Source organism: Nyctereutes procyonoides, unplaced genomic scaffold (assembly GCF_905146905.1).
Source record: "Nyctereutes procyonoides isolate TBG_1078 unplaced genomic scaffold, NYPRO_anot_genome, whole genome shotgun sequence".
Taxonomy (NCBI): Eukaryota; Metazoa; Chordata; class Mammalia; order Carnivora; family Canidae; genus Nyctereutes; species Nyctereutes procyonoides.
In genome coordinates this window covers 27,640,729-27,667,935 of record NW_026575140.1, presented here as the reverse complement: position 1 = coordinate 27,667,935, position 27,207 = coordinate 27,640,729, and the positions used below count along the sequence as shown (strand labels likewise).

Sequence of the window (27,207 nt, the reverse complement as noted above, 5' to 3'; positions counted from 1 at the left end):
TTTTCAATCTCCGTAGGTTTCTGTGGGCATCAAAACAGATTTCTGAATGTCTCCTATTGTTGCAGAGTGTCTTTTCATCGATTGGTTCACCAGGGAAAGATGATAATTTTAGTCTATTTTGTAGTTTGTTTGCTCTTGATCAGTATGATTTCTACTCATTAATCTGAGGTAATGTGATTAACAAAGCAGATTCGGTGCTCTCAGATATGACAGAACTGCCTCGTGTATGTGTTTGCTTGTGTGCATTATATTTCGTTTACTAATGAAGCCCGAACCTGGAATTTTAGGACTCTCTTCCCTCAAATTTTGTCATATATGATGAAATGGCCAGCTGTTTATAAAGGAGTCGTTTTCTGTTTCTGCCCAAAGGAATTTTTCAGTTTTCCTACAGAAGCTATGTATCATAGAAACTATTGCCTGAGAACCTGAAAAAAGAGAAACATGCTCAGCAGTAGCACCTTTCATGGTGTGTGTTTATAGGAAAATATTATTTTAAGACCAGAATTAGATGATAGCAAATAAGCTTGTGTATTTTCTTTTCTTTGTATTAGATTTAGGGAGTAATCGTGCTTAATGTTCTAGAAAATAATTTTTTATTTTTTATTTTTATTTGCAGGATATGCATTTCCCCAATAAATTTAGCTTAGTGAAAAACAGCAGTGCTGTGAATATTGAAGGGATGTCCATTCAATCCTGATTAATTATATTCCACATAATCAAAGTGGAAACACAGTATTTAATACAGTAATTAATAACAACGTTGTATCATTTAAAGATTTTTTTAAATCAACTTTTCTGCTTTTGTGATACACACACATAGACACGTTGTTAGTCTTTTAAGACTTTGCTGGGCCTTCCTGTCTATAATAGCAGCTGTCCCTGCTATAGGCTATTCATGTTGGACTTTTTTAGAGAGCATAGACTACAGGTAGAACTGAGGATTTTTTACTTCACGTGAGGAGGATACTGAAGTTGAAGAATTAGTTGACGTCGAACCTTCTCCTAGCCAAAGCGCTGAAGCTCTTGTTGACAGCTAAGGTGCAAAAAGCCCTAACCTTCTGGCAGTGGGAGAAATGGACATTTTGGGCATCTAGAGTTTCCTCTGGGAACCATCATAATTTTTCTGATGTTTTAATCATTGCCATTGTGAACTTTGCAGCCTTCAGAACTGTGCTTGTAAGCTGCTTTTGTTAAATGTCTAAGGGAAAAATTGTTAATACATTTATTTAAAACACAACTTTTGGAATCACCCAGAAAGATCAGTAAAGACCATTTTATTAAACTTGGCACCATTCTTAGCTGGTGCAGTGGTTTCTGGAAGTCCTTTATTCTTAGCGGTGTACACTTTCCCACCCCTTTTCCAACTGTGTGTCTGCCATGTCTTCTCACACTTAAAGGGTTTTGCTTTCTCTGGCTTAAAGTGGCTTAATATTTGTATTCCATCGATCTTTTCAAAAAGAGACTCTCTTAGTGGTGCCAAGTCTTCATTGTTAAATATCAACCATGGCATCCTGTCATAGTATATAAGCTGAATATTTGGGAGGTTATTTCAGTTATATATTCCCTTGCCAAAAAGCATTTGGCATGAACACGTGATGTAATTTGTATATACGCACCTTTTTTTTAAGTGATTTAAGGGAGCTTACAGAGATACCAGTGTGCCTCATTCTATTGTGCTTCACTTTCATGCATTTCACAGATAAGGCATGTTTTACAAATTGGAGCCTTTGTGGCAACCCTGCGTGGGAGGGAGCAAATCTTTCAGTGCCATTTTTCTTTCTTTTTTTTTTAAGATTTTATTTATTTATTCATAGACACACACAGAGAGAGAGGCAGAGACACAGGCAGAGGGAGAAGCGGGCTCCATGCAGGGAGCCCCATGTGGGACTCGATCCCAGGTCTCCAGGATCACACCCCAGGCTGCAGACGGCGCCAAACCGCTGCGCCACCGGGGCTGCCCTCAGTGCCATTTTTTTCTAACAGCATTTGCTCACTTCATGTCTCTGTCACATTTTGGTAATTCTTGTAATATTTCAGATTTTTAAAAAATCATTACATTTGTTAATGGTGATCTGTGATCAATGATTATGACTTGCTGAAAGCTCAATTGATGGTTAGCATTTTTTGGCAGTATTTTTAACTCAGTTGGTATATATATTTTTAAGATCTAATGCTGTGCACACTTAATAGACTACAGCATAGTATAAAAATGACTTTTACAGACACTGAGAATCAAAAAAATTTGACTCACTTTATTGTGATGGTCTAAAACCAAATCCACAATATCTCCAAGGTATGGCTGTGTATATTACACAATGAAGTAAGATAAAAATAGATGAAGTAAAGAAGAATAAGGCCAAAGGAAAGTGAGGGTACAGGAAAGGGAAAGTGGGTTCTCATGAAGTTAGTAACATTCATTCCATAAATCTTACATACTTTCTCGAGGCAGGCCATAAACTGCATTTTGGCATTTTGACAATTATAGATGGGAGGTAGGGTTAATTTTGTCTTCCTTACACCTGACATGAATGTTCTTATATTCTCTTGTAAGGTCTGACAGTCAATCAGAACTTTTCAGTGCTGTTGGGAGAAGCCCAGATGAGATGCACTGAATGATATTGAAGCTGCAGGTCACTATTAGTCGCATTTAACATTTGGGAAGTGCTCAAGAGCCTGCTGAGTGTTGGCACTAATAGCATGAAGATCATGTAGCTCATGATCATGGATACCATCACTGATGATCTTGTCCCCTTCCTAAATAGATTGCCCTGAAGTCAAATGACCATCTTTCCTTTGCTTTTCTCTGACATGTCTAGACATGGGTTAACTTGCAGTAGGCAGGCAAGGAGGTGCCTTGACTGGCAGGAAATAGTTATGCTCCACCCCCTAAGCAGTGTAGCACAGAGGCTCATTACAGTTATGGCACGATACTTTGTTAATAGCATCTTTGTTTTTTTACCTTTGGGGGTGTGTGCACTGACAAGGCCTGTATGATCTTGCTTGATGCTTTATTTCAATAAAGTTCCTTTTGTGTCCTAACAAATTTTAGTTTTGAAAATACCATGGTACCTATAATTTGTTTCATTTTATATTGTCTTGTAAGCACTGAATGTAGAGCATAGCTTCAGACATATGGCGTATAGAAAGATCAGTCAATGCATTTTTATTTTTTTTTAAGATTTTATTTATTTATTCATGAGAGACACAGAGACAGAGAGGCAGAGACACAGGCAGAGGGAGAGGCAGGTTCCATGCAGGGAGCCCAATGTGGGACTCGATCCTGAGTCTCCAGGATCACGCCCTGGGCTGAGGGCGGCGCTAAACCACTGAGCCAGCTGGGCTGCCCAGTCAATGCATTTTTAAAAGTACCTATTATATGTTATCTGTTCAGCAAATTATAACATCATTGAGGAAGGTAAAATATGGAAGGAATTTAATCAGAGTGGATGTTTATAGGAGTTAAGCTAGTGATGCTAACCTTATATAACATTTTTGTAATATTGAATGTAATGACAAATAATATAAGTTCTTCCAAAGATGTTAAATTAGCATTCATCAACTACCAAAATTAACTTATTTCTATTTTTTTTCACCTTTCTCTTCCCCGACTTCCACCACCCTCACACCTGATCCCACTCTTAGCTAGCCTTCCTCTGTCTCTCAACAACTACTCAATATTCTAAATTCTCTGAGCCTAACTCAGGTCTTATTAATGAAGCCTTTTCCCTCATCTCCCAACTTAGATTAGCAGCTCTTTGTTGGGCAAGGTGGCACCTAAGCTATATGCTCCCCTCCTTCACAAGCATAAAGAAATCTGGGAGTTGGAGTTTCATGACTACGGTTAGTTGACTAGCAGATTAACTAGGGTGTTACTTATTGGATAGCATGTGAAGAATGTGATGGGAATGTTTCTTCAGGGCAAAAGCACACTTGTCTCTGATCCTACTTCTTGCACTCCGTTCAGTCTTGTCTGCTAGTCATTTAGACACAAATGACCCGGGATTTCCCATGTTCCGTTCAGGGTCCCTAGGGGATTGGGGTTTTCCTGTAAGTGATTTTGAAGAGTCCTAGCCTATACCAGTGTGAAATAGCTAAGTCTACCACCTGCATCATTCTGGCTCTCTCAGGATTGGCCACTCACCATCTTGAAATGTGTATGGATAACAGTTGTTTGCTTTGACAGAATACAGTAGGATGAGTATTTGTTTTATTTTTTAGCTGTCCTACTGAGTAAATAAGAATTCTCAGGTAAATCACCTGCTATCTCTGGATCAGTGTGTTCTAAACCTATTAGGAGTGGTTCAAGAGATTAGTGGTCAGCATCATTAGTTTCTAAAGTCAGAGTGCCCTCCATATGGTTAAGTATGGGTTTGGGAAGTTTTTGTTTCAGAGCGCACGCCTGCCCTTGTGTCGTTCTTTCTGTGGGCCACAATCAAAAGCTATTGAAAGCCCCTGGACCAGATAATTCCTGCATGCTCTTTAAATTTCAGTGTTCTGTAGTGATTCTCTTCCATGGGGTGTGTGTGTTACGAAAGCTGGTTCACCTAAGGCTGAACGAGATACTTCTGTGGGTACAGAATTCAACAGCAGACGGTCTCCAGATTAGCTGAAGCTCAGTATGCCTTTTTCTGATTTCTTCAGGTAGTCAGAATGTTTCAAATGAACACGACAGCCTATTTCCACAACAATTTATCCGATGTTTCATAAGGAGATTCCAATGATAATTTTGTACTACCAAGGTATATGTAATTAATATCGAATTGAATATTTTTTTTTATTTGTGAGAGCAGACTTTCACTATTTAGTGAAAGGAACCACCTTTCAGTTAATAGAGTCACTATAGACTCCTCTCTTAGCTGCAAGTAACAGAACTCCAACTCCAGCTGGCTTTAAATGTATTGACTGTTAATGAAGTCCAGTTTTGGAGTTATCTTCGCTACACTTGTCTATGTTGATTTTATTCCAATTTCCACAGTGGTAGCAAGATGGCCCCCACAAAGCTCCAGGCTTGTATTTTGCCAATTTAGCAAATATCTCCGGGAAGACAGCATATCTTTGCCAGTTGTTCCAGGAAATGTTCTGTTCTTGGCTCAGCTTGACTCATGTGTCCTATCACTGGAATAAGAGGAGGCAGTACTCTCATTAGCAAGACCTACCTGTCCCTCCCTGGAAACAATCGGGGTCGGCATCACCTGAACAACTCATAGGGCAGGAACAGCTCCCAAAGGAGAAACAAGGTGCGGTAGCCAGGGAAGGAAGGAAGAAGGCATGCTGGGCAGGCATAGTGTGAGGAAACCGGTACTTTGTGATGTTCAGCCTGATGGTCATATTCCTAAAGAAAACATTCATTCTGAAACCACAGAAGCTCATAATAAGGCTGAGTCCCTGATTTTATTGTCATGGCCTCATTTTAAATAAGAAGACATCAGAACCTTCACCATTTAATAGGTGCTGGCTAACAATTCCTGACCATTTTCAGAAAATATGATTCAAGTCCTTAGTATATTATACACTCTGGTTGGATTACTCAACAAAGAATTCATTTAAATATCTTTCTGTCTTGTCTAATGAAAGAAACCATTCATTCTGCTCTAGCCAGAATCCATGCCTCTGGCATTTGTGTGTCTGTGTGAAAGATGTTTTATCTAACGATGTAAAAAATATAGGAAAGTCCCAGCCTAATACTGATGGTGTTCTAAAAACATATAAGTCAATTGAATAATATTTCTTAGATAAACTGTACAACAAATGGTAGGTGTGTTCCCAGGCTAGCCTGAGAAGAAGGGATGGACAGAGAGGTTAACGAAGTGGTTATATGTGTCCGAGTTTGTCCAAAATGGAATGGACTAAACCATCAGAGGAAGAAAAGTCTTCTAGGAAGGGAGAAGAGAGATATCAGACAAAGAGCTTCCCATACTAGTCCCTGGGTGATGTTCACCCTCAACCCACATAACTTTATTGGGACCTATGGCTGGTTGGCATGGCACCTGAGCCTTGCCTGGTGAGTGAAAAAGGGAAATGAGTGTGGAGCAGGCATTTCCTCACCAGACATTGTCTGTATCGGGGTATTCTTTAGGATTAGTTTTAGTTCTTAAACTCTTCTGTGGGAACATTAATTACAAGAAATGCTTATAAGAAGCTCCTCTAACTTCATACAGAAAGGTTCAAATAAGTTTAGGAAATGTTCCTACCAGCAATTTACAGCATATGTTAGCATGTTAAGGTTCAGCAAAATCACACATTAAAGAAAATCAAATGTATTTAGTTGTGTTTAACCTAGTAATTCAAAAATATCTCAACACAATTTGTTTTTATGGTCTACTGAGTAACATCTTGTGGGAAATTTTCTGCAGCATGCAGTTTGGGAAATGTTTCAGTGGATCATTCACAACAATATCCTGAGCCTCGAACTCAAGGCCCTCCTGTAGGTCCGTGAGTCCCCTGATACTGAATGTACAATTTTGTACAGAGGTACTTTTCTAGGAAAGGGTTTGTAGCTTTTATCACTAATGAATGATGAAGGGTAGGAATCACTGTTCTGGGTTCTTTCTAGAAGGGAAGTCTGGCTTCTGTACCTTTTACATCTGCAGAGGGACATTACTCAGCAGGCAGGGTGTCACTCGGGTATTTTATTTTATTTTATTTTTTAAAATTTTACTCAGGGTTGTTTAGTGGCAAACAGGCAGCTGACTGGTCAATTGTTAGGCTTATTGTCAAATAGATTTAAACACTGGGAGCTGAAAGAAATTGCCTATGTAGGACACTGCCTTGTCGTTAAGCTCCAGATATATTTATTCCCCAACGAACAAGATGTGTTATTTCATTGCAGTAAAAAGGTTTGTTTTAAAAGTTGAGAGCCACTGACCCACAGAAGAGAAATCCATTGAGAGCTCCTTAATGATAAACTACTAAAAACCAGCTAAATACAGAAAGCTCTTCTTTCAGGAAATTGAAAACCATCAACTTGCCTACTTTTAGATTTAAAAATCAGGATCATAAAATACTGTTTAGGAAAGAGTGAACAGTAAAAAACAGACATGCATGGAATAGTTCAGTCTCCCCTTGACAAACTAAATCTTCAGAGAGCTCTCAAGTCAGACCACACCAGATCTTTGTTGAACTGCTTCTGTGAAATAATGTTTGGTGTCTACTAATACTAAAAATGGTGATAAATAGTCCTTGGAAACCCAGTACTGCCTTTATTGCAAGGATGTCGAAGTCTGTGACATCACATGCTATCCAAAACAGCTGACTGTGATCTTGAAACCGCCTGCCATTTTGCTTCATTTGCCAAGTTCAGCCAGATCTCACGTAGCTTTACGTGAGCTTTATTTTATTCTTTCATGAGTCTCAATCTTACCTAATCTATTATTAATCGTAAGTGTTTGTGTCAGCGCCTCAAACAGACCTACCAGAATCTAGGACTGGTACCAGTTAGGCAAGAGCAGGGAGGGAAATAAAGAGGTTGAGGAGGGATGGGGTTGGGGGCCGGGAAGGTAAATTGGGAAAATGAGGAAGAGTGGGGAGAAAATGAGATGGTGGGAATGTGTTAGGGGTTTGTGAGGGATGTTCCCCACGGTTAGCACCTGCTGCCCTTTGAGTTGATTATTAACCTTTTGTTCCAGTATTTACTCCATGACTAGCTATGCTCCAAGTGGCGTGATTACAGAAGCCTGCTTTGGGGCTTCCATGAGGATAGCAAGACCAGGGCAGCACCCTCAACTCAATGAAATCAAGTGGCATCCCTCTTTAGTGGCAAGCATGATGCTTTATTAGCCTTCCCACCTAGTCCAAGGGATATTTGAATACTGGCCTCAATAATATATTCGTTCAGGCCTCACCGATTTGGAATTTGCAGAAATTTGAAGATTTCTCTGGTCCAGGCATAGACAACGATGGGAGATGTAGCACACAAGTGTGGGAGTGAGTGGCATGCAGACACAGGAGAGCAGACCATGGTGCGTTCCAATGTGGCAGGTGGGCCAGGAGCCAAACTGCCCTCTCAAGGATCATGCTACTTCTGAAAAAGAGCTTAATGGTTAAAATTTTTCTAAAACTCTAGTTTTTCTCCCTCGGGAAATATTTTTATTTCTGAATAAAATGTTTAAATGGAATAACTTGGATTTTTTAAAATGTTTATTCTCTATTGTCAGAAAGGCCTATGATAAATTGCAAAATAGTATCCTTAAATCATTTTACCTATCAAGACCTACTTTAAAAAAAAAGACCTACTTTATCATATACCCAATATTTTAATATTAATATTTTAAAGTAATATAGCTGCTTTCTTTAAAATATACACATTTCAGTCTATTCATTTGGAAATGGTGTCCTCACCAATATTCATTCCAGATATTTATCAATCTAGCATTCTGAAAAATCTAGCGTTCAAAATCTAGCATTCTGAAAAAGTATTACCATAGTTAATAAACTTTCGAGTTCTAGAACTGAAACCTCTCTATGGAGAATCCAGTGTTTACCAAAAAACACATATTTTTGGAACATCTTGGACTTTAACTCTCATGAGTAGGCAAGACAGTTGGGAATGTCTGTGCAGATGGCATTCCTGCAATTAGTTCTGAGAACAAAGCATTGCCAACAGCAGGCCTCTAAATAATGTATGCAGAATGAGTTGGACACAGAGAAGGACTCTTTCAGCTAGAATCCTGAACGAATGGTTTTTCAGATATTGAAAGTCAGCAGGAGCTCAGGGCGAGTAACATCTATTATGATTAGTAGAATTAGCTGAAAACAGCCAGATTTTTTACCCCCTCAGGTACCAGGTAGCCTATGTTATTAGCCAAGTCTCTCTCTCCCTCTTTTTCTTTCTTTCTTTCTTTCTTTCTTTCTTTCTTTCTTTCTTTCTTTTTCTTTCTTTCTTTCTTTCTTTCTTTCTTTCTTTCTTTTTCTTTTTCTTTTTTTTAAGATTTTTTTACTTTTTAAAAGTAATATCTGCACCCAATATGGGGCTCCGACAACCTCAAAATCAGCAACCGCAAGCTCTATTGACTGAGCCAGCCAGGTGTCCACAAAATTTTTTTTTTCATAGAGTTTTCAGCTCCCTCCCACTTCCTTACCCCCACAATGCCTCCACCCTGACGTTGTTCTGGAATCCTACTTTTAAGGTGGAAACTACCAAATGTAAGAGTTACTGTGTACCAGTCTCAATCAGATGTTTTGTTTGTTTCCAAATGCCTGGTTCCTGGTACCTTCGATGGGATCAGGTAAAAGGTGGCCCTGTGAGAAGGGAAAGGACCACTTTTAGTAACTTGGCTGGAGAAAAGCTCACAGCAGAAATGACTAATACAAACATATTTTGTGGTACAGAATTTCCTTTGCCTTGTCTTCTTTAAAACTCATGTTTTCTATTTCTTTTTTTTGTGATATTTTCTATTTCTAACATGAAATCACTCCTTCAGTAAATCCATATTGAGGGCCTACTATGTGCCAGGCACTCCTCTACGCCTTGAGAATATCTCAGTGAACAGATCGATCATAGCTGCTGGCTTCACAGAAGCTCATAAGGCTTCTCTTTACCTTTACATCAGACTGAGGTTCTTGAAAGAAAGGCTGCCATCGTACTGGTAGCTACGACGATGTGGTGCATTTTCTTGTACACCGCTGGATTGTGAACATCTGCAGGACCTCTGTACACTAGTGCCGAGCAGTCGTGCTTTAGGAGTGGGAGTTGACTAGGCATTTGCAGAATGAACCTGTTCTGGCCCTGATCCTTTGTAGTTCTTCCCAAAGGTTTTTAAGTGTTTGGGAGTTTTTGTTCTTCAAACTGCACACAGTGGATCAACCTGCTGGTGGGTCATTAAAGTATCTTGCCTCCTGACACTTCCTGTGCAGTTTGTAGCTTCTCTCTGCACTGTCAGTTCTTGGGTGTTAGGATTTTCATTTCCCATTTTCCTGTGTGCACTTACATTTCATTCCACTGTCACACCTTGGCATCCAAGTGAGGGAGATGGTTGCTTGCCCCTGAGTCTCACTGCAGCACTCTTCTTTAAAGACCTTATTACGCTCCCCTGCTCTTCATTAGTTTTGCAGGTACTACTTTTGAACATCTCCGTTTGTGCTTGTAACATTTCTTGTTTTCATCGGCTACTGAAACCATTGAGGCAGTGCCCTTCAAATACATTGCTTTTGGAAGTTAGCAAACTTACAATGTTCTACTTTTCTGTAGGCTGTGAAGGTAGGTACAGAATCAGCATCAGAGTTCCTGATTTCCATTGTTCTCCCACCAGTTAGCTGGAGTTTTTACTATGCTGACCTCCAGTCGGATTTGCTACTTTATTGACCATGCAGTCGGCTCCTGAATTATTTGGGGGTGCTCTTACATGCTTTATGCCACATGGCAGTATAGTTGAGCTCCTAGGGTGTTCCACCAAGCCTTCGTGTCCTTGGAGAATAGGTTTGAAATTCTTGCCCTTATGCACCCATAGCTCTGGCCCTGAAAGAGTTCAAGGGAGAAATAATAGTACATTTGCCTTCCTCCTTGTAATGTTTTGTTTCCTCATGGCTGTGAGTTGTTTTTGCAGCATCCTAACCAATTTTTTCCTTCATGTGTCCAAGACTCTGAATTTGTGATTAGTGTGAAACACAGACCAATGAGAAGAAATACGAATCCAAAGTCACTGCAAGTGAAGACAGTCTAAGAAGAATTGCTAATTTCCATTTGTATTGGTATATAGAGTTGGGAAGTTTTTAAAAAGTGGAGTATGGCAGTTTTTTTTTCCTGAGGCTAAATTTAGCCATTGCTTTGGAAAATCAGAGTGGTACAGCTTGTGCCTTATCTCTGTCCGGCCCTTACCCTTCCCTCTGCACTTGGACATCTTAAATGGCTTGCTGGAGAGGACAGCTTCATGTGCTCCAGTGGCCCCATTTATTCTGGGAAGGAATTAAGTGACTTCATTTTCCCTGTCTTTCCGAGCTTCCTAAAAAATTTAGGAGACTTCCTAAGCAGCAATTGCAGTCCCTACAGAAATAGTTCAAGTCATGCCTCCTTTTGCTTCATCAGCTCTTCCTGCCAGTGCGGCCAAGGGCTGTAAATGGAATGAGAGACGGCCTCTCATTCCCAATCCAAATAGCAACAGGAGGGCACATGTGCACTTGAGCTACAAATAACGCGTTTTAAAATAGCAGGTGGTATTTGATGATTGCTCCTTCATTCATTTACCTGCCAAGGCAAAACTTTTTCTCCCATTCTGGCAGCAAGACTGGAGGTGGCTCAGATCAAGCAATTGTAGCAACAAGTTCTCATGTTTGCTGATTTTCAGGCATTCAGATGCATGCATACTTAATGAGGCTGTTCTAAAAACTGTTTCTTTTAAGACAATAAAAATTTCATGTTTATACTGATGGGCTTGTGAGGCACTTTTGTAACTAATTGTAGACATTCCTTCCATTAAGATGTGCTGCCAGCTATTTGTGTTCCAGATATTCCATTTTGCCAGGGAAAAGTGGGAATACATAAAAGGTAGGGATCTATATTTTTAACGTGAAGCTCAGTGGATAAAGAAGAGTGGCACTGCTGTGAAACCTCAGTTTGTGTCTCTAAAGAAGTCAGATATTTCTCAGCTCTTGCACCAATGCACTGGAGGTACATAATTTCCTTACCTGAGCAGAAAGGCAGCCAGCCAAGTGAACTTCTAGAGCTTTCTCACATACTTTCAAGTCTGTTCCATTGGGTTTTTGATAATTCCAACCATCTTCTTCACTGAAACAAGTGGTAGACTGCTGATTGGTATACAGCCCCCCTGGAGTCCACTGTGGCTAGTGGAGGTCGCTCAGAGCCCTTGTCCCAGAGTTTGGATGACCTCATCCATCACTTGGCTTCCAGACAAAGCTTAAATTAGAAAATAATGTTCTTTACCATTGACTGAGCACCCACTCTGTATCTGGTGCCAGGGTGCAGACAAGTTCCCTACTTTCAAAAAGCTCCCTCTAGTAGAAATGACGCATATAGGAGAATGACTCTACATTCATTTGCTGAGCACTGTTAGGACACAGGGCAAGACATGAAGGCTCACTGGGCATAGCAGAAAGAACATGGGTCTGTAGTCCAGCTTGTGTTCAAATCCCCACCCTGATACTTAAAAGCAGTATGACCTTGGGCAAGCAGCTTCAACTTCTTCATCTGTCAAATGAAGAGGAAAGGCTTTCTTTTGGTTATTTTGAGGACTAGAAATAATACATGTGGAATGGCCTGCCATGGATGTTCAGTAATAATACTGAAGTAATGTGTGAGCCATGCTCTGAAGAGCAGCAAAGTTACCAGGTGGGCACAGGAAGAAGTTGACATGACCAAAGGTCCAGAGGCATGTAAAACCCCCAGTGTATTGAAGAACAGCAAGTAATGAGAGAGTCCCTAAAAAGTAGTCTGAGACAGCTGGTCAAGAGCATTCTATGCCATGCCAGAGAGCTTCAGTTTTGTCTTGTAGGTCAATGGGTGAAGGAGACTTAAGTTTTTAAAACGAGATTATCTAATATAATATCAGAAACTTTCTCATGTTGTATTGCTCAATATAGCCATGAAAATTAATTAGGTTCCAAGATTTACAGAGAGGTAATCTAGAGGAAACAGGTACAGCTGGGTGCTGAGAGCTTGGAAAGTCTGGCTATTAGTTGGTTTCCTGATGTAGACACTTTCTTACATCAGATCCGTAAATACTTGGGATTATCCACTTTTACAGAAGCCAGCACCAACCTTTCTAAACTTAAAACATACTGTGGGAAGTTGGACTTCATGAAATTTTCTGTCTTTAAAACTTTGATATTGTTTAGGAATTTTAAAATTTTAGGCAAATATTAACCTGGGACATTTTAAAATGAGTCCCTTTGAGGGTTGGAAATCCCTATCAGAGAAGAGATGACCCATGACTGCTGCTATGCCATGTGTCACTTTGCATAACAGCACCTAAGGGGAGGCTGGGACACGGTGAACCCAGCAAAAGAAAAGGGGATATGAAGCCCCAATGAACCATCCATTGACCCTCTATCCAGTGATTGGCTGGAAGTGTTTCTTCATCTTCTTCTTGACCTTTGTAACACTCAAAGCTGTTCTGGGACCATGAGCATTTTTTCTGTATGTTTTCTAATGTTGGGGAACTCTAAGAATTGGAGTATGACAAGGTAGTTGGATAAACTATGCTATGTTTGATACCTATACTTTTGAGTGACAGAAATTAGACTTCTAGATTTCTTTTTTTAAAAAACATTTTATTTATTTATTCATAGAGACACAGAGGGAGAGAGATTCAGAGACACAGGGGGAGGGAGAAGCAGGCTCCATGCAGGGAGCCTGACGTGGGACTCGATCCCGGGTCTCCAGGATCACGCCCTGGGCTGCAGGCGGCACCAAACCTGCTGAGCCACCAGGGCTGCCCTAGATTTCTTTTTTGTAGTTTAATACATCAGTGAGATTTCTTTTCAGCATTTAATATATTGGTTTATTATATCCAGGTAACACATAGTTACTTCCACCATCATCTTATCTACATTTAAAGCACCCCCTGCAAGGCAAGATGGACACTGCAATGTTGCATTAGAGGTGTGGATGTCAGCATTGGCTCATGTTTATTTCAGTGTGTTATAGATACAGAACAATTATAGATGTGTTTGCTTACATGGGTTACACTTACATGTGTTTCCTTGCTTTATCTGCTGGGAGGGCCTGGAAGCAGTGATGCCCCGGCAGCAATGAGCACACCCAGAGCCCAGTTCTTGGCTTCTAAATTCCATTCTCCAATAAAAGGAACCAGAGTTCCTTAGAGAAATTGCTGATTATAGAGCTGGGACAGGGGAAGTAAAAGATGAATCTGGGCATCTTATAATCCCAGAAAGTAAGGAAGTGCCTGAAAAAGAAGGGAAGAGGGTGAGGGCTTATAGGCGGAGGACACAGGAGCCAGCGTAAAAGAGTTCCCATTGGCCAAAGCTGGGACAGTTTGAGCAATAAACTAATATAGTATTGGATTATGGCCAAAGTGTAAAGTAAATATGCATGAGTTCTTATATCTATAAATAAATGGTTGATCAAATAAATTCAAAAAGACAAGTCTCCCTTATAGGAGAACTCCAAATAACATATGTGTTCCCAGGAGTACATGGATGTACTCCCTCATCCATGAAGTAGAGCTTTATTCCCTCTTCCTTGAGTGTGGGCTGGACTTACTTATTTCCAAAGAGTTGAGTATGGAAAGACAAAATTGATAGCCTCATCATAGAGCAATCTAGCAGACAGCACCTTCACCGAAAAGCAAGGTCCACATCAGCAAGACATCATATACAGCAGATGTTAGGTGATGAGCAGGGTGTTCGACCTCTGTGATATTCTCCCTGAAAACTCATAAGTCCAGTCCAATTGTTAGAAAATGCATCGGACAACTTGAACAGAGGGACATCTACAGAGTTCCTGACTGGTGTTCCTCAAAACTGTGAAGATTGTGAAACTAAGGGCTACAGAGAACACTGTCACATTCGAGGAGAGAGAGGGTGTGGAACAGCTAAATGCAGCATGGCATCTGCAGTTGGATCTCAGAAGCAAAAAAAGTACCTTAATTCTATCGATGAGTCTAATTCAAGTCTGTTGAGTTAGTAATGATACTACTGGGTTTTGACAGATGCACCACAGATATGTAAGATGTCACTGTTAGGGCAAGCTAGGTGAAGGGCTTGTGGGGCGTGGGTGCTGAGGGTGAGGCAGGCGCCCTGCTGAGCGTGGAGCCCGACGCAGGGCTTGATCCCAGGACCCTGAGATCATGACCTGAGCCAGAGGCAGACGCTTAACTGACTGAGCCACCCAGATGCCCCTAAAATGCATTTTTTTCTTAGTAAGAATCCCACTGGTATGACTGGGTAGAAGGTCCTAGTCAAAGAATCGCTAAGACTGAAGAAAGCCTCACCACTTCAAACAACTTTATGTAAGTTTATCTCATCCCCACAAAAACAATAGGATAGTGATATCCCCCCCTTACACATGAGAAAACAGGTGCAAACTGGTCATTTTTTGAAAGTCACACAGCAACAGGTTTAGACCTGGAGCTTTCATCTCCACTCCCATGCTCCTTCCACTCCTTTGCAGCTGCCCAGGCTAAAAATGCCATTTCTGCTAAAAGGGGTGCAGTCCATGAAGAGGCTGAATGAATCACGAGCCAGACTCCTGCTGCAGAGCCGTCAGGATTATTTACTTTCTGTCTGGGCTGCAGGCACATGTGTGCATGTGTCATGAATGTCATGGGAGGGAATTGCTGTGTATGGTTGAAAGTCCTTCTTCCCTGAAACCATGCAGGTAAACAGACTGCTTTAGAGACAAGCAAGACACAAAGACAGACATGTGGGAAGACACCCCATTTAGTCAGTTGAGAGGTGAAGAAAGCAATGAGGTGAGATTCGATGGGGAGATAGTGTCTGCTTCATTATGGAGAGTGGTACAGGTGGGTGGATTTTAAATAGTTTTAAGGTTTTGTCAGATTTTAATTGGCTGTGTATGTGAGAAAAAAGTGTGCAACCCAGTGTTGTTGACAGAGCTAGTGTGGATGGACCTAGCATGGTTTACATGAGGTAATGTCTCGTGTGTCCATGCTGGGCAGCAACCCGTGCATCTGTTGAAGCAGGGGGTCCTCAGACTGCCCTTTAAAGAACACTCAGGTGGAAAGACGATTCATTCTTATGCAGGGAGGTGGTGGAGTCTTAGAGCAGTGGCTCCTGAATGTGACCCCGGACCAGAAGCATCAACATCCCCTGAGAATTAGAAGTGCAACCTCTGGGCCCTCCCATACCTACTATGAAAAACTAACTCTGGGATTGGGGCCTGCCCATCTGTCTTAAGAAGCCCTCGTGGTGATTTTGATGCCACCTAACAAAAAAGGAGGGCAGGGACATCTTCGCCAATGTTCGAATCACTCCCAGTGCTTCGTATGTAGTAGGTACTCGATGAACATTTGTGAATGAATAAATGAATCCTGAAATCTACTTTTTTACTCTAACATCATCAGAACTTTTTGTTTCTCAGTAATTATATTCCCTTTATACCATGACCACACATAATATACAATTAAGGCAATAGTTCTGCCTTTTTCCAGTATTTTACAATACAGTTTCCACATCATCATAAAACTGGAAAACCAAAACAAGCATACAGTTGTTGATTTTGACTTGCCAGTGATGGAGACATAAAGACCATCACTTCATCCATCTGAGTAAGCTCTGTGGACAGGGCGGGGCCCTGGCCCTGCTCAGAGGAGAGGAAGTGTGATCAGAAGGCTCTTCTGATTCTCGGTCAACACAGTACAACAGGCCTATACTCTACGGGACGCCAGCTCAATCATTTCCATTTGAGGTTGTTTCATATTTTAATTATCACTACCTTCCCCCTTTGGAGTTGAGAGGCTCAGAGATGCCATTATGCAAGATATAATTTTGTTAAGAGGCAAATAATTGCTTCTGAGTATCTTCATGAAGTGCTTCTCAGAGCAGCTTAATAACACGAGAGCTAACTGCATGATTAGCTGTGGGAATGGTGCTGAACAGATAGCCCAGAACAAGCGCTGAGACTTCGGTGGCAGTCACGGAGTTTTAACTATCAGTGTTTTGATCTGGAGACACCATGGGCGAGGCCCTGTTCCATAATGGGCAGGGGGACCAGCAGGCATGAGAGGCTGACCTCACTGCAGCAGTGCAATTGCCAGAACAGAGCCATCTCCATAGGACCAGGTGGCAAGGCAGGCACCCCACAGCCGTCCACCGGGGTGGAGTGCAGCTGAGCACTGCCCTCTCTGCCCTTCTGCCCCTATGCGTGACATGGAAGGTTAATGTTGGCCACCGGGCTCCAGACAAGTGCTCCAAACAAGCAAAATGGATTCTGAACACTCGTTTAATAGTTGCAGATTTGTAGGCTCACGGAAGAAATCCTCAGTAGGCGGCTCTGAAGCTTACCCCATGTCAGTGGGATGCATGCATATCTGTGAATAGATAAAGGGCATGAAGGGGAAAAAGCAGGGGGAGTTGATACAAATGCCACAAGGCATAACTGCCATTCTACTTGGAGTCAACTCTAATTGAAAGGGAAGATTCTTAGTCTTCAGTTGGCCCCACAGAAAGGAGTCCTGCATTCTGCAAAGTGTCCCTTTTCTAATGGAGAGGGCATGGAATAAGGATTCTGGTGGCACTCCTGAAGGCATTAGGGTCACAGATGACAACGACCCTGTGAGTGCATCACACTGACACTCACTCAGGGTACTTCCCGTGGATGACCAGGCTGCAAGATGCTCACCAGCAGGGGCCTCAGGGTTTGCTGTATCCATGTGTATGTTTGCCATGGGCACACGGACATTATCTTTCACTCTTAAAGGAGGAGGATTTTTCTTTTCATGTTATTCCTGGAAATAGCTTTATTAGAAAATAATATCCCAATCTTTGAAAAGTTATCTTCCTCCTCTGGCTTTATGGTTTAGTCAAGTGGAATCAGTTTGACAACCAGTCAAACAGGTATTTACTGTCATGTTGCTGTAAGAAAAAGTTTCTCTTTCCAGGGGTAACCCTAATTCTGCACATCTTCTCTTCCCACAACATCTTCCTCCTGCTAGTGTCATATAGGGGTTAAGCTCCAGGCTCCGGAGCTGGAGAGATTAATTGTCTTATGCCTCAATTTCCTCCTCTGTAAGAAGCAGGTAGGAACAGTGCCTACCTCACGATAGTTGTGGAGAGTTAGTGGGTTAATACTTGTAAAGTGATCAAAATGGTGACTGGCACATAGGAAGCCTTCCCTAAGTGTTGGTCCTGCCCGTTGTTTTATTTCTTGTAGAATCAGTGAGCATTACTCACTGGTGTTGGGATTTGTAGTCAGGATGGCCAGGTATGCTGATAAAATACTTCCTTCCTGGGTTCTTCCTTTTCATGATTCAGGTAGTTCTGTATCAAAAATAGTCATGCCATTAACAATTTGGGGACCAAATAGGCCTTCACAACTACTCAGTCAAAATTCCTAGTGACATTTAACTCGTTTGTTGGAAGATGAGGAGGAGGAGGAACTTACATGTTTGCACATTTGTGCACACTCACTCAATCCTTACAACCTGAGGTAAGTATAGTTCTTTCTCCAGTTAAGAGTTGAGGAAACTGAGGCACTAAAGGTTTGGTTGAAAGCTGCAGGGCTCTCCTGTGGCACAGCCAGTGTTCCTAACCATGTCCTATCGGGTACTGGCTCCCTTCCCAGCTTCACCCTCTGTTTTCCTCTCTGCTGGGGTTCAGCCATCCACCTTCTGCTCCTCCAGTGCCCTGCCTCAGGGCCTTTGCATTTGCAGTAATTCAGGCCAGCTCTTAGAGACCTGGCTCCTTCTCATTAGAGTCAAACTCAAGTGTTGCCTTTCCTGACTTACCTAAATCCTAGCCCAGCCTATTGTTCCTCATCACATTATCCTTCTTGCTTCCCCTACTGGAGCGGGGAGAGGCCTTTTTAGACCAGGTTACTATTAATATCTGATACAGCATTATTTAAAATTTGTTGAATAAATATAGGTGCTAATGATTTTAATAATGGTCTTAGCTCCTTTCTTACATATGCATGCAACCGAAATCGTGATATGCATGTATGCATGTGCATGCACACGTATGTGGATATAAATGCATGAATGTGGAGAGAGAGGGAATCTAGTCTTGGTAATATGGTACAGAATCAGACTTTTCTGAGTTACAATCCTAGCTCCAATGGTAATGGCCTGATGTTTTTCTTATGTAGAGGTGAAAGACTTGGTTGTATTGGTCTCAAAAGACTGTGTTATGTGTCATGAGTTAAAGGAAATGTGTAAGGGTTTCAGCCAGTGAATGATCAGCAAATAAAATCTTTTTTTTTTTCGGGTGATCCCTGGGTGGCGCAGCGGTTTAGCGCCTGCCTTTGGCCCGGGGTGCGATCCTGGAGACCCGGGATCGAATCCCACGTCGGGCTCCCGGTGCATGGAGCCTGTTTCTCCCTCTGCCTATGTCTCTGCCTCTCTCTCTCTCTCTCTGACTATCATAAATAAATAAAAAAAAAAAAAAAAAAAAAAAAATAAAAAAAAAAAAAAAAATCTTTTTTTTCCACAGTGTTTGGATAAAACAGTTACTACTCTGATAGCCAACTAGCTAGATAACTTTTACATATACACTGGCACACACACATCTTCCTTTCTTCCATTGATTTAAATTAAATTGTAATCATATCATTTATTTGTTCTAGGGGCTTACGTATCAGATCTCTCTAAGGCTTCAATTGGGGAATTTGGCAAGGAAATCGGGTGCCAGGAACATGAAACTAGGACTTTGACAGAAAGGGATTTTCTGTTCCTTTAGCAGAGAATTCTGATCCACTGTAGATGCTGCAAGTGTTGTATGAGGCATCAAAACTCACTACTACGCCAGAGAAACCTGGCCTGGACAAACCTCTGTGATTCGGTTAGGCTGACGGCAGTCCTGCAGGCTTGACTAGGCCGCATGTCGACTGCTCTTCTTCTGGAACACGACCTCACTCTTCCCTGTTCTGCCCTAGATAACCAGTTCAGGATGTCCATCCTAGAGCGCCTGGAGCAGATGGAAAGGAGGATGGCTGAGATGACGGGGTCCCAGCAGCACAAGCAGGGGAGCGGAGGAGGCAGCAGTGGAGGGGGCAATGGGACTGGGAATGGAGGAAGCCAAGCTCAGGTATGAACCTGCATTGACCATCACCTTTTGTCTTGTTTATGTCTTACTGATCAGGGAGGCAGTGGGTCTCAAGTCCCTTGTCTGGTAGTAGTATCATTCCTGGACTAGTCCCAGGGAGTATTTCATAGTCTTGTGACTGAGTAGTAAAACCTATGTAATAGTAAAGAAGCCTTGAACTGTGGGGCCTTCCCAATATTGACCTCCCTGGGCCTTAAATCGTTATTATTGATCTCAGAATTCACTGCTACTGCCTGGCTGTGGGAGTTGAGGGATCCAATGAAAAAACAGGCCCGATGGTGACTCAGTTCAGTTGGAATCTACTTTGTATTCTGTATTCTTTATCTATTTTAAGTATAAATATGAAACATAATTTAATTCAGTAATTCAGAAGCCTTTTATAAACTCAAGATGACCAAAATGAGATGGACCCAGAGAAACTGCTTCTGTAATTATTTGGTGGGGAACAACATTATCCATTCTATCTTGTTTCACATATGCTTCTTCATATATTCCATGAAGATTTTGCCAAATACAGGGAAATTACTAGATTTTTTTAAGGGTCCCATTAGCCTTAGAAACTTTATATAAATTTCATTGAGGATCTTCATTTTGAGAAAGTGTCCTGGGCAGCAATTATTTTTCAGGAGGCCCTAAAGACAAATGTAAAGGGATGGAGAGTATTCCTATCTCTGCCACTGAGTTATTCTCTGCAAGCCTAAAGTCATTCTTCCTTTTTCTTTTCAAGATGAATGATGATTTCCTGTGAACAGTTATGTTTTTTGGTGAACATTTTGAGTTTTACGATCCTTGTAAATATCAAATGCTAGTAATATTTTAACAATAATCATAGGTAAAAACAAAGCATTTTCTAGACCACATCCAAGAAACTAACCCCCTTTACCTCAAGTTTTCTTCTTCTTTCTCGCCTGTCTTTAGAAGTGAAGAAGGACTCGGCACATAGTAAAGTATGATTAAGGCTGGAGTAGGCTTCTTTTTCACCTATATTCCTAAACTTTAGGAAAGAAGCAACCATTGTTTAACGAATCTCATGGCTCAAATAAGAGATTCCCATGAAAACCTTTTCCTCACACCAACCAAGGTTGCATGAAGGGAATAGAATATAATGTCATCTTACAGCTCCACCATTCAGTAACGGGCCTCCTATGACCTGATCCCATATTAACTGCTATTGAAGACTCTTTCATCAATTTGGGTTGGCTTCAGTACATCCCTGTGTCCGCCTTTTGTGATAAAGATCTGGCAGTTTTTGTTAATGCAAAAAATATATACGTATATAAAAATATTCCCTTCTTGTTCACTAACCCGTAACTTCTATGTGCTTGTGAAAGTTCTGTTTGGTACGTGTGGGGCACCTCTGCCTGGGCCTTTTGAGTCAAGGTCATTCTACTGCAGGTTGGGATCACCAGTCTGTGCTCCATTAAGATGTTTTGACAGCCTTACAGAGAACATTATATCTGTCATCCACCTTTTTATTTTTATAGGCATTTTTTTCCAGACCTAAAAGTAAAAAAAACAATGAAGAGCAACAATATTTCTGTAGTAATTGAGTTTTGTGGGCTTTATTACTGGAAAAAAATACTTTTTGAGTAACTCCAGAGATAAGAGTCAAGCTGGAAGTATCATTTATTTGGGGAGAATGTTCAGCAGAGAACTGCCATCACAGAGACTCAGATAAACCTCTGAGGTTACTAAGTTTGATTCTATTCTTCTTGCTTTACAACTAAATCAAGAGAAGAAAACCATAGTTAAAATTGGTGAATTGTTCTTTCCTGTATGCCTCTGTGGTTATTAATAACACATCAATTTCAAGATCTCCAATGCTTTCCCCAAAGGATGGGATTGTTATTGGATTTTCAAAAGTGTTTCCGTGGGGGGAAAAGATTCCCCATTTAAGTGACTTAATTCTCCTTAAGGAAGAGTAGGGGAGGCAAAGGTCCAGGTATATCTGCAGATCCAAGAACTGGGATGACTACCCTGCTTTGCTCTCTTACCAGTTCATTCATGGTCTACAGTGTGTACTTCAACTGGAGGAAGTAGCAGTAGCACCCTTTTTTTTTTTTTAAGCAATATATGCTTTCCCTGAGATGGATCAGCATGATGTTCATAATCAGAGTTTCAGCTGTGATTGACTCTGGTGTTCTCAGAGTTATGGGAAATTACCCATAAGTATGGGTATGGACAAGTTCCGCTGAGCTAAACCAGGCACATCCTAGTCTCTGTTTTATGATGCCTCTTTATGTGCAGTGTTTTGATTCCCATTCTGAGTGGCTAACCGTAAAGCATTTGTTTCTCCTACATGAAAAGGCTGACTTGATGGGCAGTGGGGAGGGGAGGCCCTTGGTCCTCAGTCCTTCATACCTGCTTCCTCCTCCCAGTGTGCTTCTGGCCCTGGAACGCTGGGGAGCTGCTTCGAGAACCGTGTGGTTGTTGTGTGTGAGAAGATGATGAGCCGAGCCTGCTGGGCAAAGTCCAAGCACTTGATCCATTCAAAGACTTTCCGTGGAATGACCCTCTTGCACCTGGCTGCTGCGCAGGGCTATGCCACCCTCATCCAGACCCTCATCAAATGGCGGTAAGATGGGGGTGTGGACGGCTGGGGCTCATCCTTGCTTATCAGTTTGCTACTTCTTCTTGAGTGTTTCCAGTGGGAGAGAGAAATCTGGCCATTCAGGGAACATGACCATGACCTATGAACAAAGGGCTTTCTCTGAGGATAGTTTGCAAGGGAAACTTATGAATTTCTGCCCAAGAAATGCGGAGTGAGGTACTAACTAAATGTTGTACTTCCTGTTTGCTCTGGACCACTAGGCCAAACCACCCTATGAAGTTAGGGACTCTATTTCCTTGCATTGGGGAGTTACCCAGTCAGGTGCTCACTTTGGTTTCTTCTTTGCGGGTTTTATGATATTCTAGTATCTCTCTTGAACATTGGTTAACTGTGCAGTAATTTCTGGTGCTATCCCTTACAGCACAAAGCATGCAGATAGCATTGATTTGGAACTGGAAGTTGACCCCTTGAATGTGGACCACTTCTCCTGTACTCCTCTGGTAAGGAATAGGTCACTTATTCGCTGAACTATTCTTCTAAACTGGCATGGGAATATGGTAATATGGTAATATGGACCCATTGAGATTGCCGGCAAGGACCAATTTGTCAATTGGCAGCCGTAGCAAAAGTAGAATATGTTTTTTTTTAACTTGTACTGAGAAAGTTTGCTTCATTTTCTTGTTTTCTAGATGTGGGCATGTGCTCTAGGGCACTTAGAAGCTGCTGTTGTGCTGTACAAGTGGGACCGTCGGGCCATCTCTATTCCTGACTCTCTAGGAAGGCTGCCTTTGGGAATTGCCAGATCAAGGGGTCATGTGAAATTAGCAGAGTGTCTGGAGCACCTGCAGAGAGATGAGCAGGCTCAGCTGGGGCAGAACCCCAGAATACACTGTCCTCCAAGTGAAGAGCCTAATACGGATAGCTGGATGACCCAGTGGCATAGTGAAGCCATCAACTCTCCAGAAATACCCAAAGGAGTCACCGTTATTGCAAGTACGAATCCAGGTAAAAATTCAATATTATTACTTCTCAGAACTTGACAGATTTCCCATTTGCTTTCATGCAGCTACCCTCAGAAAAGTCTATAGGATATTCATAGGATATTCACATATATTTAAGGGCTTGGTTTTGTTTTGTTTTTTATACCTCCAATTTTTCTTTTAGCTGTAAGAAAGCCTACTGCTTCCCCCCACCCCTCCCAAAAATAAATGCAGAAAGTAGCGGGAAACAAACAAAAAAAAAAAACAAAAGAAAGAAATCTGTTTCCATTCAAGAAAGAAACAATTATGGAGGAGGACTATCTGAATACAGTATATGCTGCTGGGGAATATTTAAATATTAGGGACATGTCTTAAGTTCCAGCTTTGCACTTTGTGTCTCTCAGGCATAGGGAAAGTGTTAATTCTTTAGGATTCCTAATTTTATCTCCTGTCCTGACTATCCTTTCTACTGTACTTTTCAGAGCTGAGAAGACCTCGTTCTGAACCCTCTAATTACTACAGCAGTGAGAGCCACAAAGATTATCCAGCTCCCAAAAAGCATAAATTGAACCCTGAGTACTTCCAGGCAAGGCAGGAGAAGCTGCTCTCCACTGCACTGAGTCTGGAACAGCCAAATATCAGGAAGCAGAGCCCTAGTTCTAAGCAGTGTGTCCCCGAGACAATCAGCCCCAGTGAAGGAGTGAGGGACTGCATCCGGGAAACCTCCCCTCCCACTCCAGAGACTGCAGGATTCCAAGCCTCTGGATCTCAGCCTGTAGTAAAGTGGAATTCCAAAGATCTTTACATTGGTGTGTCTACAGTACAGGTGACTGGAAATCCGAAGGGGACCAGTGTAGGAAAGGATGCAGCACCTTCACAGGTGCGACCACGGGAACCAATGAGTGTCCTGATGATGGCTAACAGAGAGGTGGTGAATACAGAGATGGGGTCCTACCGCGATAGTGCAGAGAGCGCGGAATGCTCACAACCTATGGATGAGATACAGGTAAGCGCGGATAAGGTAAGCCTGCAGAGGCCAGGGTGTCCGTCTCACCCCCTCTGTCTTTACAGCCAGCTCCCCCAGGCCACGTGAGCTGCTCAACCAGCAAAGCCTTAAACATACGATCTTGGGCATAAGAATGCTGGAGTGCCGCCTTTGTTCGGGCCACGTTTTCATCCTGACTCAAACATTGTGAATAGGGCCTGAACACTCGTGACCTGGGTCTCAGCAAAGCCTTCCCTCTTCACACCAGCTCCTCAAAGCTCACTCAGAGCCCTCCAGTGCTCTTCTGCTTCCCTCCTGCATCTGGGGAGATTGACTTCCCATTTAAGTACTAGTTTCATAGAGTCACAGCCTGGTAATTGCTAAAACAGGAGGTCTGTGGATGGAATTTGAATGACCTAAGTGGTTTGATGAGCACAGCTGTCATCTGGCCATTGTAAAGGCATATGTGGTGTGAGGCTCTTAAGGTGCAGTGGAAATATCCCTAAAGCTGATAACTGGCTATCTTATAATAAACCTAGAAACTCCAGCATCCTGTTGGGGCATTAAACTTGCAGTGGATTAAGAGAGTATATACTGCAGTAAACTTGGAAGCTATTAAGCAAGCAAATCCCATTAAATAAAATATACTATATAGGGGAGGACCAAATGAGTAGCCAAAAGAGTATGAGTTTGACTTACTCTCTTTCCAAGTTCCTATATGACCCAAAACAAATGTAATGGAAAAAAGTCCCAGGAGAAATTCAGTAGGGCACCAGGCTTATAGAACTGGCACAGGAAGAAGGGGCCTGGAGATCCCCTGTCCTGGCCCGCATTCCCAGAGAGAGGGCCATTGCTAAGCTGCTCCTCTTCATCCTCAGATCCCCTTCCTGCCACCCCTGCTGTTAGCACAGAGTGACAAGCTTGTGTGCCCCATTCCTCATGGGTGGAGTGGGTGTTCCACCACTTGTCTCCCAACCACTGCAATTGTGGGGAGGCCCGCCAGGGAAATCAAAGAATTTGTTAGACAAGGGGTTGGCAAAGTTTTTCTATAAAGGACCAAATGGTAAATGTTTCAGGCTTTGTAGGCTATATTGGCTGTCAGGACTGTTTAATCTGCCTTTGTAGCTCAAAGGCAGCCTTAGGTAATAATGAATGAGTGTGGCTATGTGCCAGTATTTACACAAACAGGTAGGTGGCTGGATTTGGCCATATCACATATCAATACTAAGCAACCTAGGACAATATTTATAAACATAAACATAATCACTAGACTGTGAAAATCAGTGCTGTTCACTGGAGTTCTCTGCAGTGATGGAAATGATCTGTGGTTCTTTGTCTGTACTGCTCATTATGGTAGCCACTGGCCACACGTAGTATCCATGGCTGAAGACGAAGCCAGTGTAACTCAGGGACTGGATTTCTGATTTTATGTAAGTTCAATTAATTTAAGTTTAAATAGCCGTTGGATAGCAGAGCTTTGTAGTGGTTGGCCTTTGCTAAGATGGGGTTGATGCAAGAAACACAGAACAACCTGAAAAGTTTTACTTTATATTTTCACTGAGCCTTGAGAAGCAATATTTTGCTAAATTAAGAGCATACATCTATAAAAAAACAAGTCTCAAGTATTCACCCAAATGAAAAAATAAACATGAAAAATAAGTAATTCAAAAAATAATGAAATAATTCAAGCCAGAGTTCATGGAGGAGTGGACAATAAAACTAGTAAAACTGATACCTCTAAGTACTTATTGACAGTGTGACTATACCTACAAGGCACTTGTTAAGAAGGGATTCTTTAAATAGAGGAGGAATCATTTTAAAACTAACCTAGAACTAATATCCTTATTATTTTAATAAAATGAGAGAAGTAGGGAAATAAAGAAATAATGAAGGGTATTAAAGCAGCTTTCTTGTTTGGGAAAGATCACAAATTTTTTCCACTTGTATTATTGATAGGTAAGTATAGGCTGAAATAGGCTTGTTAGAAATGTCAGGTTAATAGATTGCATAAAAACAATCTATAGAATTTCTAAGTCATTGAAGGGGAAAAAAAGAATTGGGACCCATTTGGGAAAAGTTCAGAAATGGTGAAAAGTAAAAATGCAACAAAATAAATAATAAGCAGAAAACATAGTGTAGGAATATTTTTAAACATGATTTATTCCCACTTTGCTAGTTGGCAATTCTATTAAAAGATGCTCAGAGTTGGGTTAAAAAAAAAAAGAAAGAAAAAGGCGGCAAAACATACTATGTGCTATTTAGCACATAGTATGTGCATACTTAAAAGGCGATGACACAGAAAGAATGAAAAGGAAGCCATGGGCAAAGATAGAACAGGCAAATAAGCATAAAAATAAAAAAAAATACAAAGTACAATTCAAGGCAAATAGTATGTATCCTTTGTCAAGAAGATATAACTCATCAACAGTTGTGTAACTCACAACACAGTTCCTGAATACTAAAGCAAAAACCAGTCGAAATAGGGCAATGTGGAACCACACTTATAATCATATGTGGTACTGACATTTACTCAGAATTTGTCAAAGTAGATATAGGAAGCATGTGAAAACATGTTACGAGGCAATTAGAAAGTTGGCTTTCATGTATATATTTAACGTATGTGATAGATTTAATACAGGATACGCTTTTACCATGTAATTATGCAGATGTATGCAGTTCATACACATAACAAGTTATAGATATGATTTTCCTTTTTAGATATCCTAGACACATTTGTGAAAATTGTTCATATGCTAGAAGATGAGAATTTAAACAAAAATCCAAAGCTGCACATTTAAAGTTTGTCTTCTCTGAACAACAGTACAAGAAATTTAGAAACAGATGACATGACTTTTTAGGTCCCACTGCTTAGAATGTTGTTATTTTGTTTAAAGTCATTTAAAGGAACACCAGGGTGGCTCAGTGGTTGAGCATCTGCCTTAGGCTCAGGGCATGATCCCGGGGTCCTGGGATCAAGTCCTGCATCAGGCTCCCTGCAT

The 27,207-nt window shown here is 41.4% G+C and overlaps 1 protein-coding gene across 2 annotated transcripts in view; it reads left to right on the top strand.

The window, feature by feature from the left end:
• The window catches only part of CAMTA1 (calmodulin binding transcription activator 1), a 1,317,854-nt gene that overhangs the window by 1,267,752 nt on the left and 22,895 nt on the right, over positions 1 to 27,207 (top strand). For both annotated transcript variants that reach the window (XM_055306507.1, XM_055306508.1), the window contains 5 exons: positions 19,523 to 19,674; positions 22,071 to 22,267; positions 22,665 to 22,743; positions 22,933 to 23,248; positions 23,706 to 24,229. In XM_055306507.1, the coding sequence (XP_055162482.1) occupies positions 19,523 to 19,674; positions 22,071 to 22,267; positions 22,665 to 22,743; positions 22,933 to 23,248; positions 23,706 to 24,229 (1,268 nt within the window). The remainder of the gene's footprint in view (positions 1 to 19,522; positions 19,675 to 22,070; positions 22,268 to 22,664; positions 22,744 to 22,932; positions 23,249 to 23,705; positions 24,230 to 27,207) is intronic.